At 43.4% G+C, this 20762-nt stretch overlaps 1 protein-coding gene across 7 annotated transcripts in view; it reads right to left on the reverse strand.

Annotated features, from left to right (window-relative positions):
* ARHGAP44 (Rho GTPase activating protein 44) overlaps positions 1-20762 on the reverse strand; it is a 232785-nt gene that overhangs the window by 88541 nt on the left and 123482 nt on the right. For 6 of the 7 annotated variants that reach the window (XM_033961795.1, XM_033961793.1, XM_033961798.1 and 3 more), the window contains exons 7-10: positions 13872-13989; positions 4900-4968; positions 4692-4773; positions 341-468 (exon numbers count right to left, since the gene is read on the reverse strand). In XM_033961795.1, coding sequence (XP_033817686.1) covers positions 341-468; positions 4692-4773; positions 4900-4968; positions 13872-13989 — 397 coding nt within the window. Of the gene's footprint in view, positions 1-340; positions 469-4691; positions 4774-4899; positions 4969-13790; positions 13990-20762 lie in introns of those variants that run through there. The other variant, XM_033961797.1, reaches the window with a different exon arrangement.

Raw genomic sequence — 20762 nt, forward strand, 5'->3', positions numbered from 1 at the left:
CCAGTTAAGTACCTATTCAACACTTACCCAACTAGGATAACCATATAAATAGTATCACGTAAATCACAGTCCTATCTTTATGCAGTTTGTCACGGTTAATGTTGAATGTCACTCTTAACCAGCCACGTTTTATCCACCCACATATGCCTGGAGATTCAATGTCAATATATGGGCATGGTCAGGCACTGAAAATCCAGGAATAAAGCCAGTGGCAGTCAGCAAAACGCTGACCACCTCCAGCTGAGTATCTACCCCTGAAGTGTTACATCAGGAGCTGATGTACTCGGTCAGCCTTTTTCCTCCCATCCTATCCTTTGCAGCTACCGAAAAGCAGACCCACCTCCTCCTGCATGCCACACTCCAGCAGCATGGTCACACAGGCCTCGATGGGAAAAGCGATCTCCCTGCCACTCACTGCTAAGTGCTCCTCCAGCGCCTTCCCAAAGGAGGGTTTTTCTATCCAAGCTTCTGTTTAAAAAAAAAAAAAAAAAAAGGGAAAAGAGCCTTGTCAGCATAGTGTTAAAGTAAGCCTATATCCAGAACTCTCTGTCTGCCAGACACTGGTTTTCCAGCTGGGATTATTAATTGCTTGAGTTAAATGATGCAGGATACTGTGGACCCTGTTTCAAAACTACTTAGTATAATACCCAGAGAAAACATACGGTTCTGTAATTCTCCCAGCAGATAATTATTATTATAATGCTATAATTTGAATTTATTCAACTCCTTTCTTCAAAAGCCAAAGCATTGTTTAACTCACTGCTTTAGAAACAGGCAGGCAAACCACCTTCGGGGTAGGCGTCCTGAAGCAATTTTATCTCATTCAAACATAGGTAAACTGGGCACAGAGGGATAGAAAAGGTTATTTCTCAAAAGGGCTCCAACGATCCCCCTGGGTAGAAACTGCACCCCCCCCCCCCCCAGAACTGCAAATTCCAGCTACCTAGAAGCACTAGATTTGATTTATCTACTTCAAGGGGACAAATAAGATGAGAGAAAAATGCATGCCTGGATTTCACCGTGCATCTTCATAAGTTATTCAAAAATGTACCGAAACTGACTTTCTTGGTTATCAGAGAGTCTGGCAGGTTCAGCTTTTGAATACTGGGCAGAGTATTTTTAGAAGCTTTAAGCCACATCCTTGGTGTTCTACCCCATCTGCTCAAAATCAAACTGTACCCGCAGCCTGATGGAGCCACTTTATATCTCCTTCAGATGACCCTGACTGGCCTGGTAGAACCAGAAGGAAGATAACAATACCTGTGACACTTTAGACAGCGACATATTTAGAGTACTTGATAATTCTAGTCAATGTATTGTAAACCACTTTGATATCTGTGGAGGAAAGGCAGTATAACAAAATAAAAATAACCATAATCATGACACACCAGAGACTTAAATGTGATAGACCCTCAAAATGGCCATATTTGTATTAACTGCCCCTTCCTCCAATAATCATCTACAATGAAACATGAACCATGCTGGGGTTTAACTTTGGACTTATGTGAGAAAAGCCAACCACTGAGTGAAATCAGGTTCTCTTTGGCATTCATAAGAAACGTGTTCTGTTTTAATTCTTTATTATTTGAGTTTTGATTGATATATCACCTTTCTGTACTTGGATTTAGCTCCCATCTTTTCACTGGTACTTCGAGGCAAACTACAGTAGGTAATTGACTGTCCTCAGAGAGATTTTAATCTAAGTTTGTACATGAGGTAATGTAGAGTTAAGTGACCTGCTGGAATTTAAACTCTGGCTTCCCTGGTTATCAGCCTATTGCTCTAATCACAAGGCTATTCCAACACTCCTCTCTTCCAGATGAAGAATGTCGGGGTCATTTTGGCTTTATAACTAAATATCTAACAGTTCAGTGAAGTCATTGTCCTATATTATAATAGAAATAGAAAAATGAAGGGCAGATAAAGACCATATGGCCTATCAAGTCTGCCTAACCATGCCATCTACTATCCCTTCCTCTCCCTTAAGAGATCCAATGTACTTAAGCTTTCTTGAATTCAGACACACTTTTTGTCTCCACCACCTCCACTGGGAGGCCATGCCACACATTCATCACCCTTTCAGTGAAAAAGTCTTTTCTGAAGTTACTTCATCCTATGCCCCCTCATTCCAGAGTTTTCTTTCAATTGATAGAGACTCGCCTTGTGTGCATTTACTCATATAAATATTTAAACATTTCTATCATATCACGTTTCAAGTTTAATAAAATTTTTGATTAATCGCTTAATCTTGATTCTAAGCAATGTGCATAATAAAAATTAAAGTGTTGGGGAAATAAAACAATGCATGACAAAAACAAAGTCCTATGGGACTATTAACAAACTTGACAAAACTAAAAACAGAGGGAAAAGGGAAAGAACTACAAGTTATTTGACAGAAAGCGAGACATTCAGGGAAAAAACATGGGGGGGGGTGAAGTTAAAAAGCTTCAATAAAATAATAGAGTCAGATTAAAATTGACTAGATAACTAATTTTCAAAGGCGTCTTTAAAAATAAAACTCTTCAATTTACTTTTAAATTTCTCCAAATTGTATTCTTCCCTCAAGTAAACAGGAAGAGAATTCCAGGCTTGGGGAGCCGTAACAGAATTGTCGTCTTGTATTAATAATTTTGAGAGAGGGAATCGTTAGCAAATGCTGTTCATTGGATCTCAACATTCTATTGGAAGTATATCTCCCTTCTCCCGCCTTTCCTCCAAAATATACATATTGAGATCTTTAAGTCTGTCCCCATATGCTTTATGATGAAGACCACCAACCAACTCCATCCAGTTTATATCTTTTTGAAGGTACGGTCTCTAGAATTATACACAATATTCTAAAAGGGGTCTCACCAGAGTCTTATAGAGACATCGTTACCTCTTTTTCCTACTGGCCATTCCTTTATGCAGCTAAGCATCCTTCTAGCTTTCGCTGTTGCCTTTTCAACCTGTTTGGCCACCTAAAGATCATCACATTTTGGACTGAGTTCAGCTGAAGGCATCAACTGATATTTTCATATAAAGTTCCTTTGGGAATTTTATCCTCTAAAAAATTTCAGTAATGCTTTTCTGCATTATTTTGTACGGTTATGCACAGGATGTTTGCAACTGGTTCCTTAAAACTTTACCAGTCAATATTCAAAGTGATGGACTTCATTCCTGTCCCCATAGACCCCCCACAAACCACCAGGGACAACAGGTAGATGGTAGGGGAGGAGGGTTGGGGGTGGGAAGGAGGGGACTTTGTTGAGGGGCCAGTAGGGAGATTGGGGGAGGCTTTATAACTGTCATGTGGGCCATGGCTGAATATCAGCTGGGACCTGCATAAGTCCCAGAGGCAAGTGAGTGGTGAAGCGTGGGGGGGGGGGGCACCATCTTGGCAGGAGTGATGGCATCTCGCTTCCTCTTCGTTCACCCACCTCTTCAAATGATCACTAGCAGCATCTCCTACCCATTGCTCATGGTAGAATCAGCTTCTGACATCACTTCCTGTTTGCAGGACCATGAAGTGACATCAGAGAGAGCTGGGACCAGCATCAGCAGCAGGTAAGAGATACTGCTCATTGCTGGTGAAGATTTGAAGAGGTACGTCAGGAGGGAGTGCATGCGGTAATGAAGAGTGCAGGGGGCGCACAGTGTGGTGATGCTAGGTACCACTCCTTCAGGCACCCCCTTCCCTCATTATGCCCAGCTCTGGCCAAATTAGCTCTCAATATTCAGTTCCAGTGCCCAGACCTGGCCCAGAACTGAATATCACAAACTAATCTAGCACGTATTAACCATCCGATATTCAGCTGATATGATTGATGTTTTGTGGACTAGAGCCAGAACTGAATGTCCAGACAGTAACTATATTTAGTCCACTATCCCAACAGTGTCTGGTTAAAGTCAGGAGGGTCCTAACTTTAATCCAGAGTGTTATCCAGTTGGCAGATACCCTAGTTCCACCACTGGCACTATCTAAATACTGGTGAGGTGGTCTATAAGGATATTCATTGACACCATCCACAACAGTTCCACTGCCCAGACAGCTGCAGGTGAAAGGCATATGCAGATAACTGCTGCACTTATCAAATGTTTTCCCTTTGAATACCGGACCTAAGATTTTTTTTAAAGCCCACTAATAAACACACATCCTTAAGAGAAATATTATCTGTATCTAAAAAGACAAATAGAGATATAGAAATACAAATAACGCATATAGGGGTCCTTTTACTAAGGCGTGCGAAATCGGCTAGCGTGCCTTAGTAAAAGACCCCCATAGTACCCTTAACTGTACTATAAAACTAAACTAAATGCATTCAAAATGAAAACTTGAATCCCTGAGTGCAGCATGGACGGTGGCTTTTCGCTCTCCTCCCCATCTTGGCTCTACAAGGACCAACAGGGCAGGAGAAGAAACCTTCCAGCCCAGTGCCTTCCCTTCATCATTAAGCTAACTTTGGCCTTTTCATGCTGCCCCTCCCCCCCTCCCCCGAGGCAATGCTAATTGCACAAGTTGTGATTTTCACAATTAAAGGATAAATATTTTCTGATTCTTGCATCAGTACTTTTAAGTCACATCAGTTGCAGACCTCCTTAAAAATGACTTCCCGGACGTTAGCAGCCTGGGTGTCAGGGACAGCCAGTTCTCTCCTTCGCCCTAATCTGTCGTGTGTGGAGAACCACCAAGGGGTGGCAGCAGAGCTCACCTTGCTGTGCTTTGATCTGTGGCAGCATCGCTTGCAGGAGCGCTAGAGACTTCCTGTGGTACTCCGCTTGCACTTCTATCAACTGGTGAATGACAAAAGGGAGAAAAAAATCTCATTACATACCACAATAACTCAGTTTCACCCCAGGATTTCTGCAGCAAAATGCTGGAAGGAGATAAACAGACAGCTTCTCTTTCTGCGTACTTACCGTCTGAAAGTAGTTTGCCTGCTCGATTTCTTTGGCCACAAAACTGTACATGTCAGCTGACAGCTGGTCCTGTTGAGAGCACAAAAACCATTGCAAGCTGTAAATCATGAGGTATAATACATGTGATCATTTCCAGATGGAAGGGACACAATGAAATGATTCCTTCTGTATTCGTCAGGGGTGGCCATGGCAAACCTAGCACTGCTCTTGTCATTTTGGAAGTTTACAAGCGACTTGAAGCCATTCGGTTTTAGACTGTTTGCTTTGCAGGAAAAGCATTTGCACAGGCTCTTGTCCTGACTTTCTTTCTAACCCCGTATTTGGCACTACAGCAAATCTCCTCTACAGATGAGGTATTTTTTTGACAGATGCTTTCATACCCTAAGGCCCTCTTTCACTAAGGTGCGCTAATCGATTTAGCGCATGCTAAACGCTAACGCGTGCATGTTAGTCTATGGACGCGTTAGCGTTTAGCGGCGCTAATCGGTTAGCGCACCTTAGTAAAAGAGGGGGCAAGTTCCTGGTCAGTGTCGCCCTTTGTAAATGCAATAGTTATGCATGGCAATAATGCAAAGTTTCTATTAAAGGCGTATACTATTTTCCCTTGGCTTTCTGTTCTTAATCTCTTTACTTTCCCCCCCTCCTTTACTCACGCGTCGCGCGGGTTTTAGCGCCGGCAGCGGCGGACTGCTCCGACGCTCATAGAATTCCTCTGAGCACTGGAGCAGTTACCGCCGCTGCCGGCGCTAAAACCCACGCTACACATTAGTCAAGGAGGGGGTTTGTAAATGTAGCAGGCAACATTTGCATACACTGGCATTTCTGAAAATTTTTTATTTCACTTAAGCCCTCTTATACTAAGGTGCGCCTAACGCGCTAAATCTATGCTTGCGCTAACCGCTAACGTGCCCATAGGATAACATGCACGTGTTAGCGTTTAGCGCGTGCTAATATTTAACGCGCGCTAAAAAGCTTAGCCCACCTTAGTAAAAGAGGGGGTTAGTGGGGGCAGAAAGAACTCCTTATTTTTTTTCCATCCCTAACCACATTGTTCATTCCTTCCCTCTCCCCAACCTGTTCTTTTTTATTTTTTATTGTTATCTACCAATTCCTTCCTTTAATAATGTTTCTATGGTTGTCTTACTGTTTCTCCAAATTTCATGTTTTCTCTATTTTTTTTTCCTACCCCATTTTATTTTTTTTAATTCAATTTTTTAAAATTATTTTTACATTTTATTGTAAACCGCTTAGATTTGTCTTGGTTTTATATTTGTGGTTCTTTAAATAAATTGAACTTAAAGTACACTTTCCCCTCCGCATTTGTGGTGATAGGGGAATAAGAAGTCAGCGAATACAGAAAAACCGCAAATAACTTTTTGTATGTTATTCGCGGTTTTCTGCTACAAAGCCCTGGAGAATATAATAAAACCGCAAATAACTGACCTGTTCCTTTGAAGAAAGATCAGCCATTTCCTCTGTACAACACTGCTCCCAGCGATTTTCTCTGATGTAATTTGGGGGGCGGAGCCTGCAAACAAAAAACCGCGAATAACCGAAACCGCGACTGGTGAGACCGTGAATGCGGAGGGGGAAGTGTATATTGTCCTCTTTCACTAAACTGGACGATCCATGAAGCTGAGTAGTCATGAAGGGTGTGCTGACCTCAGGCAACGGGATCATGACATGAGGCTGGAGGGGGTGCAGACTCAGTCTCATACCACCCAATACTCAGTTTGGGTGTTTAGCGATGTCTGAGCTGCTCACATGAACTGACCCTAGATATGCAATGTGCGACTTCTGGCACTGAATATTTAGACAAGAGCCCGATTAACTTAGCTGCATAAATTAGGACAACCTTTCTACTTTATATGATTACTTGGTTAACAGACTGAAAATTGACTCTAACTGGATAAACAGGTGCTCTGCTCATTGCCTGCCCCTAACCTAACTGGTTAGATAGCCGGTTAATGGTGATATTCAATGGCACCAAGTAGTGAATAATCGTGTGTCGGGTTGTTCGGAGCCTCTCCTGCCCAGTTAAACCCTTTTGTGAACATCAGCTGGATAGTAAATAGTAATGCATACTTGAAACAGCCTCCCAGAATAGAAGATGAGAGCAACAGTGCTATCTAAATTTAAAAGAAACAAGTGGGGAAAGCATGCGGAGCATGGCTCATGGAATTCTTTCCAACCACTCTACATGTGAAATTCATATGCTTATGTGTTAGGTAGAGGGTGTGTGTGTGTATGCATGCTTGCATGTGTGTATATGCCTTCTGTCTGTATGTCATCAGGAGAGGAGATAAGAGGGGAAAGCAGTTTGAAAGGTACAATTCCTTAATCTGTGTGTACACACTGCAACAGCTGCAACTTCTTCTCCCACAAAAATGAATTGAGCATTTACGAGTTTATTTCTCTCCCCCCCCTGAAGAAACTTTACTTCTACAGCACAGAAACCTTCTCCAGATCACTCCTTCCTTCCTGTGACTACAGCTGCCTTGCAGTGCTTCACCACCATTGTTTTCCCATTGGTTGGATCCTACCTACAGTCTCTGCTGCTAGTTACAATGGAAGCAGGTAGGGCACACCCATTCACACTGGAAAGGGGAGGGGGGAAAGAACTAAAGAAATGCAAATAGAAATTTAAACTGAGAAAAATGCCCAGACATATTACCCATCCTTCTACCTTCTGAATATTCATGTAAAATTCTGCTGATTTTTGAAAAAATCTGGACAGTTGGCGATCCTAACCTCATGAATCCTAAGCATATCTCACAAGGCACCCCTGTAAGTACAAATGTTGCCAATGGTTTAATCTGGTCCCGCCTAAAGCACGTAGGAGTTATGTGGGACTAGTTCTGACGGCGAGGCAATGGGGTGGTGGGGCGTTTGCAGGGGGCTAGTGTTTGAAGTTGGAACAGTCTGTGAGGTGTTATGTCAGTTGTAGGTAGGGTAAATTTTGGAACGATGGAGCAATTGTGGGGTGGGGTGTAGTTTTGGAGGTACGGCAGTTTACAGGGTAATAGAACAGTTGGGAGAATAGTTTCTTGGAGTGAAATTGTTTGCAAGAGGTAGTATTAGAAAGTAAGACAATTTGGTGGTGCAGTGGAAATTGGAATGCATATTTTTGTGTGTGGGGGGGCAGAGGCAAGGGTAATTTGGGTAGAGTTTCCAGTTTGAAAGATGGACAAACCCGGTTGCATGGGTCATCCTGTTCTGCCTCCAGCTCCGCCTTGTTCTGCCTCCAGCCCCGCCTCCAAAAAGATGCTTTTCTTTTTCATGACCTCCAGGCTGCGTCTGGAGGGCCTCCAACATGCACGGATGCTTGTGATATCATCCACGCATAATTGCTGAAAGCCCTCCAGATGTAGCCGGAGCTCAGGGTTTTCTCAAGCCCAGACATGTCCAGGGTTTCCCGGACGTCTGGTAACCATAAATTTGGGGAACAGGACATTTTGCAGAGTAGTGGGGCAGTTGCAGGCAGTAGATTTTGGGACTGAGACAGCAGGGTGGCATGATAGTTGTAGGGTTTCTTTTTTGGAATACAACAGTTTGTTGGGGAAGGGGTGGAGGAGGAGAGATTTTAGGGTATGTGGCAGTTTGCATGGTAGTGGGACAATTGTGGGGGTAGCTCTTTTGGAACAGAGTGGTCTGCAATGTGGTGGGACAGCTACGAGGAGGTCATTTTAAGGGGTAGGAGCAGTTTTGTTATTTGAAAGGAAAGGGAATTCTCTTTTTTGAATTAATTGTCCTGCCTGTTCTGTAACTGCTACATTTCACTCTAGGTTTCCATGATTCAGAAGTTGGACTTCTTGTCCCATAGAAATGCACTGGGCCATATTTTTTTTTTGGGGGGGGGAGAGGTCATTTCTTTGAAACCCCCAGTTTGATTTGACCAATTGCTGTTTTATTCCATTCTATTAAATATTTGGAGAGTTATCTTTCTCCCAAACAGGCAGATGGACAAACCCCTTTTGTTTAATTCTTTCCCACTTCCATTGGGTTGGAAAGTCTAAAAAGCAGGTGGTAAGCACAGTTGCTGAGATGTGAGAGTAAAGTCAGTTATACCTGAATGTGGTTCATAGACAACAACGTGGAAGACAAAGGCGCGCGCCGAAGAAAATTACTGTTTTTAGGGGCTCCGACGGGGGTTTTTGTTGGGGAGCACCCCCAGTTTACTTACTACAAATCGCGCCGGCGTTGTGGGGGGTTTGGGGTGTGGTAACCCCCCACATTTTACTGTAAACTTAACTTTTTCCCTAAAAACAGGGAAAAAGTGAAGTTTTCAGTAAAATTTGGGGGGGTTACAACCCCCCAAGCCCCCCACAACACCCCCACAACGTGGCACGATTTGTATTAAGTAAAGTGGGGGGTTCCTCCCCACGCCCCCCCGTCGGAGCCCTAAAAACAGTAATTTTCTTTGGCGCGCACCTCCGCGCTGCGCTCAATTGTCTGCTCGCGCCTTTGTCCTGGCGCGCTTTTGACTTGACACCCCTGAATGTACACCACTTTGATATCTTGCAGGCAGTTTATAAGAAATATAGAATGGAGAAATCAATTTGAGATCTTAACTCTAGTGTACAAAGTTTTGTATCGCTCTTCACCAAAGGTGATGCATCCATTATTGGTGCCATATATCAGTGATTCCCAACCCTGTCCTGGAGGAACACCAGGCCAATCGGGTTTTCAGGCTAGCCCTAATGAATATGCATGAGAGAGATTTGCATATGATGGAAGTGATAGGCATGCAAATTTGCTTCATGCATATTCATTAGGGCTAGCCTGAAAACCCAATTGGCCTGGTGTTCCTCCAGGACAGGGTTGGGAACCACTGCCATATATGCCTTCTCGTCCACTGCAGTCACAATCTAAGAACTTGTTGGTTGTTCCTTCTTTCCGATATGTAACCAAGGCAAGCATTCGCTCCCGTGTTTTTAATGTTGTAGGTCCCCAGCTGTGGAATTCTCTTCCTGGAGCAGTATGTAGTATTTCTACGTTTGTAAATTTTTGAAAGAGTTTGAAAGCTTATTTTTTTTAGTAAAGCTTTTCATCATATCTGAGTGGCAGTTTTGACAAGATTGTTTAATGTGTTTAAGACTGAAGAAACATTATGTATAACTGTTGGTATGGTATTGATTTATGTATGTTATATTTGTAACCGGCTTGGAACTTTGGACATGCGAGATATAAATGTTTTAAATAAAATAAATAGGCAGGGAATATGGGCAGATGCAGCTTAAACATTAATAATAATATAATAACTTTATTTTTGTATACCGCAGTACCATAACAGTTCAGAGCGGTTAACAGAGTAAGACTGTACATATACAGTGATGTTACAAATAAGTCAGTCAGCATAACTTAGCGAGTAGGGAGTGGTCAGGGAATCCGGAGGTATGTCGGAGATACAAGGCAGGGTTACAAGAGGGGGGGGGGGGGGGGGGGGGGGGGGGGGAGTCAGAGGAATCTATCAAAGAGATAGGATTTGATTGATTTCCTGAAAGTTTGGTAGGAGGGTGAGCTAGAGATGAAAGCGGTAAGACATTTATTCCATTTGCCTGCTTGGAATGCCAGGGATCTATCGAAGAACCTCTTGTGGACACAGCCCTTTAGGGACGGGAAGGTAAACAGGTGGGTATTACGAGTGCAGTCAGCCAGGGTGGCCGCTTTAGAGAGGTGGCAAAACAATAGGTCCTAACAACATCAACATCTTTTACCTATTTACCTGGATAAATGACTAAGGAAATCATCCTCATATCAATATATTCAAAACAAAATATGATGCTCTTTTTGCTCGGGATTGTTCTGGGAAGAGTGATGTTGGGCTAATTATGATAATTAAGTTTCATTATCAAAATCTAAGGGGGTACAGGGACTTGACAGCTATTAAAGACAGAGGGGGGCCACAGGATAGCAAAATTGAAGGATTGCCAAGAGCACCTAATATCCTACTACTACTAAAGTGCTATCAGGCGCTGTACATTAACCACGTAAGAGATGGTCCCTAATTATGACAGGCAGAGAGGGCAAAGATGAATTTATATATGATACTTAGGTGGGAAATATAAGGGACTTAACTATCATGTAGGAGGAATGGTAACAGATATGGGTGCTTTACAATTTGCCAGGGTAGAACTTAAACATAGCTTGGAAAAAAGTGGGCTTTCAGCCTGGATTTGAAGACTACTAGAGACGGGGCTCGACGCACAAGCCCTTCAGAGGGTGAGCCTAGCGGTCTTTACCTGCTGCTTATTTCTTTATATTCAAGATTCTCAAACCGACGCTGCCAAACTATGCAACATAGTAGGTAATAACGCTTTGCCCGACAGTATGGAGCAGGACCTGCTCTTATTGGAACATTGGTCCTCGACTTGGCAGCTAGGCTTCAATGCTAAAAAATGTAAGGTCATGCACCTTGGTAGCAGAAACCCGTGCAGAACTTACACTCTAAATGGTGAGACCTTAGCTAGGACTAGGGCAGAACGTGATTTGGGAGTGATCATTAGTGAAGACATGAAAACTGCCAATCAGGTGGAGAAAGCTGCATCCAAGGCTAGACAAATGGTGGGATGCATCCGTAGAGGTTTCGTCAGCCGGAGGCCCGAAGTCATAATGCCCCTGTACAGATCTATGGTGAGACCTCATCTTGAATATTGTGTCCAATTCTGGAGACCACATTATCAAAATGATGTGCGGAGAATCGAGTCGGTTCAACGAATAACCACCAAGATGGTCTCGGGACTCAAGAACCTCCCATATGAGGAAAGACTGAATAAACTGCAGCTATACTCACTCGAGGAACGTAGAGAGAGGGGGGACATGATTGAGACGTTTAAATATATCACAGGCCGCATCGAGGTGGAAGACGATATCTTCTTTCTTAAAGGACCTTCGACCACAAGAGGTCATCCGCTGAAAATCAAAGGCGGGCAATTTCATGGCGATGCCAGGAAGTATTTCTTCACCGAAAGGGTGGTCGATCATTGGAATGAACTTCCACTGCAGGTGATTAACGCTAGCAGCGTGCTCGATTTTAAAAAGAAATGGGATATGCATGTGGGATCTCTAGCGGGGTGAAGTCTGGGGGGTGGGTCATTAGCGTGGGCAGACTTGATGGGCTATAGCCCTTTTCTGCCGTCATATTCTATGTCTCTATCCTCAGGACATGTCTAGCCAATCAGATTTTCAAAATATCCATAATGAATATGCATGACATAAATTTACATGCACTGTCCCCAACTGTGCAAATCTCTTTCAAGTATATTCAGTGTGAGTATCCTTAAACCTGACTGACTCAGCATGTCCCGAAAACTGGGATGAGAATCACTTCTCATATGTTTCCTGGGGTGCACATGCTCCTTCCCCTCTGCACCTTCCCTCACCCCCAAGTCCTGTTCTTCTTCAAAGAATGGACCGATTGAGTGAGGACTGCAACAGTCAGAAGGGACTACAGAAACTATTTCAGCTTAATGGCCTTTCTGCTTTAGTCCACCCATGAGCTGTGCCATTTGCATTTGCCATTAAATCAGCATTAGCCTACATGCCTCTCTTTGGAACTGGTCCTGCTCTCCTCTGTCACACAGCTGGATGTCCCTGGAGATGTTTTTGGAAGGAAATAGTGAAAACAATGGCTCATTTATGAATAGATTAGATGTGTGCACCCTCTTAAAGGACAGCGAGAGACTGTTGTGTCATCATGGGTCCAGTATGGTAGGCGTCAATCAAAGGATTGTATTGCAGTTCCTAGACAGAACCTTCATGTTCCAAGCAAACAGACAACAATCCTGGCTGGGAAACCACATCAATAAAGCCAGACAGACCTACAACACATTCCGAAAATCAATTAAAACCGCTCTATTTGACAAACTCCTTGCCTAATCAGATGACCTCTCTCAGGTATTCTTTCCCCTTATAACCCCAATGTATTATGTAACATCTTTCTTCTCTCATGTATTCTTTCCCCGTGTTTCTCCAATTTATTATGTAACATCTTTCTCCTTGCATTCTGTAATTCGGTTCATAGACAAAACCGCCGAAGACAAAGGTGCGCGCCGACAACTGAGCGCAAAACGGAAGCGGGCGCCGAAGAAAAAGAGTGTTTTTAGGGGCTCCGACGGGGGGTTTTGTTGGGGAACCCCCCCACTTTACTTAATACAGATCGCGGCGGCGTTGTGGGGGGGTTTCGGGGGTTTGTAACCGCCCTCATTTTACTGTAAACTTAACTGTTTCCCTGTTTTTTAGGGAAAAAGTGAAGTTTTCAGTAAAATGGGGGGGGGGTTACAACCCCCCCACAATGCGGCGCGATCTGTATAAAGTAAAGTGGGAGGGGTTACCACCCACCCACCCCCGTCGGAGCCCTTTAAAACATTCATTTTCTTTGGTGCGCGCCTCCACGTTGCGCTCAGTTGTCTGCGCGCGCCTTTGTCCCAGCGCGCTTATGACCTGACACCCTGTAATTCACTGATTGTCCAGCCTTCTTTCTATGTGAATCCACCTAGAAGTCACTTTGACTATGGCGGTATAGAAAAATAAAGTTATTATTTGTTCCAGGATGGTCCACATAAATGGACCTAGATGAATTCAGTCATCAATTTTAACTCCAGTCTAGCCCAGTTTCATTTTGGTACAGTGCCATACAGCTTCCCCTCCTTCCCCTATCATTTTCTCTCATTGTGAGTTCCTGACTCCAGACAGCGTGCCTGGGCAACTCAAATCCCCTTAAGCTGTGAAGGCTACAGAGAAGTCTCCTTAGAGACTGACCTTCATCTCCTCTCCTTTGTCTGGCAGGGACCGGTACCCTAGTTTTCTCTTCCTCCCTTTGTCACAAGTGAGACTCTAAGCCCGCAGCAGTGTTGTTCTTAATACTGCCAAACAAATTATTTAAAACTTGCTTTGCTCATTTGGATCCTTAACCCTTTGCTGGCACTTTATCCATCGAAGAACTGAGTGTGTGAGACATAAGTGTTGAGTACCCTGCAGATCTCCACACGGTTGGCTGCTTCTTCCATTTCTTCCCTGAGGGCATCAGCTTTGGCACCTGCCGGCTGTAAGTTACTGGAAAGGCCTGAGGACTTAGCAGACTGCTGAAACCTGATAGGAAGAGAATAAATGCATCAAGTTATGAACCAGCCTAAAACAGAGCACACACCTCAATAATGCCCATGCTAATATGTACAACATAGAAACACAGATTTTATTTTCAGGCAAAAAATAAAGGTTAATTTAATGTAAATTTGTTGGATACCTAAAGATGAAACAGAGATTTACAGCTTACCCCCCCCCCCCCCAGGTTGCATTTTTAGTTTGTAGCCTTAGGGGAAGGAATATCAGTAAAGTTATTCTTGAAAGCTAAAAGGGAGCACTATTATAGCATTTCCAAAAAATAAATGTGACTTTAAAAAAAAGTATTTTACTTATTTATACTCCGCATATCCTACAATTCTATGCGGATTACAAATTATTCAGGTTCTCAAGCATTTTTCCCTCTCTGTCCTGGCGGGTTCACACTCTATCTAATGTACCTGGGGCACTGAGGGATTAAGTGACTTGCCCAGGGTCACAAGGAACAGTGTGGGATTTGAACCCACAACCCCAGGGTGTGGGGCTGTAGCTCTAACCACTGCACCACACACTCCTCAAGTAATCTCATATTTTGACAGAAGTAATATTTTTATTAGAACAAAGAGTGCACTGCCAGAGTATGATCATCGACACAACTCTCAGGCAAAAAACCTGTAACTCAAAACATTTGTTGACTAGCCTACAAGCGTCACCTTCACGAAATGTTCTTTGTTGCATTCCTTTTAACAAACTCTGATACCAAGTTCATTGATGATTCACTTTCAAGACAGCACTGAAAGCATCAATATATTTGCACACCAGGCAGGTGACAGCGGGGGCCTAGCCAATTAACTAAAGTGCCTGAGAGACCACTCCAGTGAGTCATGCTGTTGCCGTGTGCTGAGGAAGATGAAAGGACCCTCTCCCGTCGGCTGTGCTGTGACGCACAGGAGACAAAAGCAAGGATTTAAAAACTGTAAAGCAAGGGAAAAAAAAAAACCCAACAGAGTGCATCTTCTGCTTTCTCAACATCTTCTGAACGTTTGGTGAGAGACAAAACAGTGTCATATCGGAGCCAAGTATGACAAGCGTTCCAGAGCATTCTGCAACCTCAGCCAGGCTGTTGCGGAAAGCATCGGTTGTCACCGTGCCCAGACTTGGAATCTGTATCCGTTACAAACTAATAATGAGGGGATAGTAAGTTTCAAGTTTATTAAAATTTGATAAATCGCTTATAACATACTAAGTGAGTAACATTAAAATATAAGATAGATCAAGACTTCATTGTACATCATAGAAGTGGGTTAAAAACAAACAAACAAAACAAACAGACATTATACATAAGGGGATGGAAAGTAAGAGAGAACAGTTACAATGTTAATATTTATCATAATTATGAAGAAAAGAAAAACAAATAGGGAAAAAACATGAGGAATGGGATTGGAATTGATAAAAATGAATTATTTAAACATTAAATATTAAATAAGATGAACTATTTAAACATTAAAAGCATCTCTGAATAAAAATGTTTTTAAATTATTTTTGAATTTATTGAGATCTTTAACTTCTCTTATATGTAAGGGCACGGCGTTCCAGGTTAGAGGGGCCATTACAGAATATATATCGTGACGTCTGGTTCTGATAATTTTCAGAGAAGGAATTATTAGCAGTCCCTGAGATGTGGATCGGAGAGAGTAGATAATGGTGGATAGTGACCAAAGTGGTCCATTCAGTTGCCCAGTGAGGTGGTTAGGATTGTAATTGCAATTGCATGCAAATTACCACCCCCACCCCCAGCCTTATTTAGGGTTGTGACTGCCGCTCTGTGCAGATTCTCCATTCTTTTTTTTTTTTAATCATTTTATAATTGATCATCAAGTATAAACTTGTACAGAAAGTAAAAATTTAAGTTTAAGGATACATAACCGTGTACATCATATTTAAGTCCAAAATACAAAGAAGCAAATGAATAATACATATCCATATTTTCAAAAAGAAAACAACAGATTCTCCATTCGATGCCTTCTTAGAATCAGCAAAAGTGATTTGACTACCGCTTTGAGCTAAAGCGTTCAATGTTTCGTTTTCGTCCTCTTTGCCATTTAGGAATCCACTAAATGCATCACACTTCTTTTGTCAATTCCATCACTGTTTTTGTCTCCGCCATCTTAATTCCAGACATCCACCCATGAGAAAATAATTCCTAACATCGTTCCTGAGTCTACCTTCTTGCATGCTGCCGAGTTTGACACTTTCCTTTCCTCTGAATAAGGTTGTTTTCTTGTGCATTAATACCTATTTACATGTCTATTTCTCAATGCTCTGTCCCTCCTTTTGAGTATAGTCCATATGTAGCTCCTCAAAGTCTCATTTCGTATGACTTTCAGTACAGTCCTCATCCCATTCTGGTTGCCATCCCCTGGATCACCTCTAGTCTCTTTATACCCTTAGGGGCTCATAATAATAATTTAAAAAAACGTCTAAAAAGTGGCCTAAATGGCTACTTGGACGATCAAAAAGCCTGATCGTCCAAGTACCCATAATCAAAGCTGGTTTTAGATGTATCTAAAACCAGCTTAGGCCTTTCCCTTGCCTCTAAACGCATAGAGCGAAAAGAGGCATTTTTAGAGGCGGGGAAAGGGCGGGAGGTGGGCCAACCTACACCTAGGCGTACAACAGGTATAACCAAATGTTTTGACAGGTTGCCTAGTCGGCACTTATACGTTTTGACTTAGACCAAGTCAAAACAGGTATAAGTGCCGAAAAAGGGGCCGCTGAGCTGATGGCGGCTGGCGCGATCAGCTCAGCGGCCCTGCAACCTACCCACCCCACCCCAACCGCAACCATCGGTGCAGGAGAGATGACTCATCTCCCCTACCGCGATAGCGATACCACCATGTGCTGCCAAGTACGGCACTTGGGATCGCTAAAGCGGCAGGAGAGATGACCTATCTCTCCTGCAGCGATCCACCAGGCCAGGAGAGAGCCCAAGCACTCCTGGCCCCGCCGACAATGATCGGGCAAGAGGAAGCCCAAGCCCTCTTGCCCCGCAATCCCCAAACCCCCCGATGACATTGTGGCAAGAGGGAGCCCAAACCCTCTTGCCCCGCAAACCCCAACCCCCCCCCAACGACATCGGGGCAAGAGGGAGCCCAAGCCCTCTTGCCCCACAAACCCCAACCCCCCCTCCGATGGGGCCAGGAGGGAGCCCAAGCCCTCCTGGCCTAGGGACACCCTCTAACCCCCACCCCGCACTAAAATATGGGCAGGAGGAATCCCAGGCCCTCCTGCCCTCGATGCAATCTCCCCATGACTGCCCCCCGGAACCCCCAATCGGCCCCCCCCACCGACCCGTGACCCCCCACCCCCAATCCCACCCCCCCGTACCTTGAAATTGTTGGCTGGACGGACGGGTGCCAAGACCGCCCGTCCAGCAGGGCAGCCATCCCAGGAATGAGGCCGGAATGGCCCAGGCGGCTCAAACCCCACCCACAGGTGGGGCCTGAAGCGCTTGGGCCAACCAGAATAGGCCCAGGAGCCTTAGGCCCCTCCTGTGGGCGGGGCCTTAGGCATATGGGCCGGATTACAGAATCCAGCTTTTAGGCGAAGGACTGGCTCCTCCTTCGCCTAAAAGCCCTTGTTTTGGAGTTTGGGGCTTAGGCTTTTTTTAGGTTGATTATATGGTATAAGTTTAGATGTAGTAGTGGTCTGGGTGTTTAAACAGCTGAACGTAGAGGCAGGCCATTATCAAAAAAAAACTCCTTTTGGACGTTTTTTTTTATAATGGACATTTTCTCTGCTTCTACTTTCAACGTTTAAGGCCTTAGGCCAAAAGGGGACTTAGAAGTTTTTTTTTATTATGCCCCTCTTACTGAATACTGTACATTCCAGGTAGAGAATGACACGGTGACAAATTTTTCCCTGTCCCCGCGGGAACTCATTTTTCCGTCCCCGCGAGTTCTTTTCCTGACCCTGCCCCATTCCTGCAAGCTCTGTCATCTGCACAAACATCAAACACTTTAAAATCATAAGTAGCAACATTCTAGAGCTCAGACTGTGATGTCATAATGCCTCATTCCACCAATGCCTAAGCTCTGTCCTCATCTGCACAAGCCTCAAACACTTTAAATTCATAAGTGTTTGAGGCTTGAGCAGTTAAGGCAGAGCTTACAGCAATGGGGCAGGGGACAGTGACAAAACTCACAGGGAAGGACGGGGAAATTGAGTTCCTGCGGGGACAGGGAAAAATTTGTCCCTGTGTCATTCTCTAATCCCAAGGTCTCTCCTAGCTTAAGTATATCTCCATCTCATCCCTTACGGCATACAGCTCCTTTGGATTTCTGTATCCCTCAAGCATCACACACTGTTTCTTTGCTTTGATACTTCATTCATGCTTCATGTCTAAAGCTACTAACAGGACCATTCACAAAGGTATTCAGCCAGGTCAAAAAGTGCCCTTCTTACAGATAACAGAAAGGTTAAGTAGGTTTTTATGTTTTTTTTATGTTTATTAGGATTTTATATACCGCCTATCAAGGTTATCTAAGCGGTTTTTACAATCAGGTACTCAAGCATTTTCCCCTCTCTGTCCCGGTGGGCTCACAATCTATCTAACGTACCTGGGGCTATGGAGGATTAAGTGACTTGCCCAGGGTCACAAGGAGCAGCGTGGCACTTTCAGCTGATTCTCTAGGGATGACTGTATAAGCAACGGAAAAGGGCATACATTGCATACGTGCATTTGAAAATCATGTATTTTGCACCCCTCTTCTGTCACCAGCACAAACAGCAGATGCAAAACATGTCAGTATGTTTAATGCTTGACTTTGCATTTGCAAACTGTCAGAGAGAAACAGTGCAGGATGGGAATATTCCTATAGAGCAATGCTCAGAAACTGCATGCATAGGTGACAGTTTTGAAAACTGCCCTGAGTCTGCAGGTTGGCAAGCATTGACTGGAGCCTGGGATCGGGTGGGAAACCACAACGCAAGCTTTCCCATAATCCTAGACCTCTTCTAAGCAGTGATGGCCAGTTGCGCAAAAAGGCAGCCATTACGCTGATGGCTGCCAAAATAATGCAGAAAGTTGAGTTTCCAAAGGTTTAATTCTCTTCTAGCCCAATACATGTTAGGTAACCAGAAAAAAATGTGTCTGTGCAGTACAGAGACCACCAACTCCCGAACACCCATGACTCACTTTAAGCTGGGTGGCTCTTGCCAAGAATTGCTCGGCTTAGGACAGAGGAAAAGAAAATCATTTCACAGGTCTCTGGAGTTTAGCGACGGATTCTATGGCCAGCCAAAGACTTGAGGCAAATCTCATACCAGCAAATCTTGGACGGGATGGTGGGGCTCCATCTGGTTTTGCATCTTTCTTATATATCAATCCGTTTACAAATGCAGTTAGCAACTCTTTCCACATTCACATATTGTGGACAGTCTCGGTGCATGGAAGGAGTTAGCTTGTCAGCTGTTTTGTTTCCTTTATGGGGAGTGCTACAACTCACTCCACTATGAAAATAGTCCAGCTAGATGTCTAATTTTTTATGCCATTATTGAAAAAAAAAAAAAAAAAAAGGGGGGAGAGTGTAGCATAGTGGTTAAAGCTACAGCCTCGGCACCCTGAGGTTGTGGGTTCAAACCCACGCTGCTCCTTGTGACCCTGGGCAAGTCACTTAATCCCCCCCGTTGCCTCAGGTACATTAGAAAGATTGTGAGCCCACCGGGACAGAGAGGGAAAAAATGCTTGAGTACCTGAATAAATTCATGTAAACCGTTCTGAGCTCCCCTGGGAGAACGGTATAGAAAATTGAATAAAAAAAAAAATAAAAATACAACATCTGAGACAAAGGACAAGCCTCAGAGAGCAATAGCCTGACAGCTTGAATCCCTTCCCACCATTTTCCTCCCCACCCCCCACCTCCCTGCAATAAGTATCATCAAAAAAGGGGAAATTGAAGGACAAATGAAGCAAACAAGGTGTGTCCTTTTGGGTGGCAACATTCTGCTTCCTCCACATCACAAAAGCACACCCACCTGCGCAGATACAAGAACGATGCTTACCAGCGGAATTATTAGCTGCCATTTCCATTTCCAAATGGCAAATACCTTTCAGTTCATTGCGGTGTACAAGAAAGTAAAGAGGCTGTACAATAACAGTGATTCCTGAGTATTTTATGGAATCTTTTATCATTACAAATTCTAAACATTCTAGAAAATCGCATTCATTATTTTCATTCCCTTCTGTAAAGGGATGTAAATATAAGAAATTTCAGGAACGACTGCTATCTTTTCAGGCAGCTTTATGGACTAGGGGTTTAACTCACATATTCATAGTCTCAAATTCGTATCAACAATTTCAACGTGCCTTAAAGGCGTATCTTTTTAGGAAATCTTTTGGAAGTTAGATATTGGATGTTTATTCATTTGTATTACTAGTCTTTGTGAACCGCATAGAACTTAATGGCATGTGCGGTATACAAGGGAGTTTTATGTTATGTTATGTTATTTACAGAATTTGTGAAGGACAAAATTCTAGCGATAGAAAATTACCTGATTTTCAATTATACAAAAATGATAACAAATACCACTTCCAGAGAGTATGTATCCAAAATATATTCTCCAATAGTTCTAGCTACTCAGGAAAAGGCCTCAGAATAGGAGCCTACGCGTAGCTGCTCCTTGCTCCAATCATTGGCCAAAAAACCTGAGAGTTTATTCAATATATTTTAGGTAATTTTTGAATAAATATATATAATTTTTTAAACTTTTTTAATACTTTTTTTAAATTATGGGTACATCTC

Source organism: Geotrypetes seraphini, chromosome 10, assembly GCF_902459505.1.
Source record: "Geotrypetes seraphini chromosome 10, aGeoSer1.1, whole genome shotgun sequence".
Taxonomy (NCBI): Eukaryota; Metazoa; Chordata; class Amphibia; order Gymnophiona; family Dermophiidae; genus Geotrypetes; species Geotrypetes seraphini.